The sequence below is a fragment of the Carlito syrichta genome, unplaced genomic scaffold (assembly GCF_000164805.1).
Source record: "Carlito syrichta isolate Samal-C Ts95f unplaced genomic scaffold, Tarsius_syrichta-2.0.1 Scaffold130627, whole genome shotgun sequence".
In the NCBI taxonomy this organism is placed as follows: domain Eukaryota; kingdom Metazoa; phylum Chordata; class Mammalia; order Primates; family Tarsiidae; genus Carlito; species Carlito syrichta.
In genome coordinates, this window is record NW_007074723.1 from 1 (window position 1) to 1144 (window position 1144).

Consider the following 1144-nt stretch of genomic DNA (forward strand, 5'->3'; position numbering starts at 1 on the left):
GCAGCCCCCGCCCGCTTCGCTCTGGCTGCGGGTCGGGACTTGGGGGAGCCCCTGAAGCGAGGGGGACTCGAGGTGACCCAGCTATTACGGGTCTTAAGGCAGGGTCAGGCAGGCTTGGGACAGGCTCCCGGCTTCATCTCACCTCTTTTTCAGGTGCCGATCTCCCACACACTGAGAAAAGAGAAGCATATCATCAATCTCACTTCCCCTCTGAGCCCTGAAGCCTCGAACTGGGGCGGCAGTGGGGACCCGCGGGGACATGCCCCGGGGCCTCTGCGGCCCCAGGGCTGCCAGGACTGCCGATGCAGCACAGTCTCTCACCAGCCCTCCAGGGCCACCTCCTGCCCAGAGTCCTCAGTCGCCAGTTAAGGGGACACTCCCCTCCTCCCCCAACCCCGGCCCATCTCGCCACACACACCTCCTCCCGCAGCCCTGCCAGCTGCCCCCCACCCCCGCCTCCCCAAGGCCCACTCACCGATGGAGTAGAGCTTGGGCTTCCACCGCTGATAGCGGCATATTAGAACGACGAAGAGAAGGGACAAAAGGCAAAGACCCAGGAAGATCACCAGGGGCAACAGCACTGTGGTGCCTGGAGGCGAAGCAGACCGTGGTCAGCAGAGAGGGCAGAGGGAGGCGGCAGGGGCGGACGGTGGTGGATTAGGGAGAGGGCAGGTGAGCGTGGGCACCAGGTCACGTCTCCTCACCTGCGTCCTGAGCGCCTTTAATATTCTCAATGAGGGGTAGGCACAGCTTCACACAATCTGAGTTTTCCTTACAACTAGAAGAAGAGAAAGCATGGTGAATAGAGGTCCCGCCATTGCAGGAACACAGGAAGCACCGGCTGCTCCATCAGCCTTTGCTGTACAGATATGCGTGCTGTCTCTCCAAATGATGGAACATAACCTGGCTTGGGAACTGATGCAGAACTAAACACAGCTGATCACAGAATCGTTTCACTTTGGAAGGGATCTTGAAAAGGCCGGGTAGAGGCCAGGCTCCGTGGCTCAGCCTGTAATCCCAGCACTTGGGAGGCCGAGGTGAGTGGATGGCCTGATCCCACGGGTTCGAGACCTGCCTGGGCAATTTGGCGAGACCTCGTCTCTACAATAAATCAAAAATTAGCCGGGCGTGGTAGCGCGTGCCT

At 60.0% G+C, this 1144-nt stretch overlaps 1 protein-coding gene across 1 annotated transcript in view; it reads right to left on the minus strand.

The window, feature by feature from the left end:
- Positions 1 to 142: 142 nt before the first annotated feature.
- The window catches only part of TNFRSF1A (TNF receptor superfamily member 1A), a gene marked incomplete at its 3' end in the record, with an annotated part of 12477 nt that continues 11475 nt past the window's right edge, over positions 143 to 1144 (minus strand). The window contains exons 6-8 of the mRNA XM_008049156.2: positions 705 to 778; positions 476 to 589; positions 143 to 171 (exon numbers count right to left, since the gene is read on the minus strand). Coding sequence (XP_008047347.1) covers positions 143 to 171; positions 476 to 589; positions 705 to 778 — 217 coding nt within the window. The remainder of the gene's footprint in view (positions 172 to 475; positions 590 to 704; positions 779 to 1144) is intronic.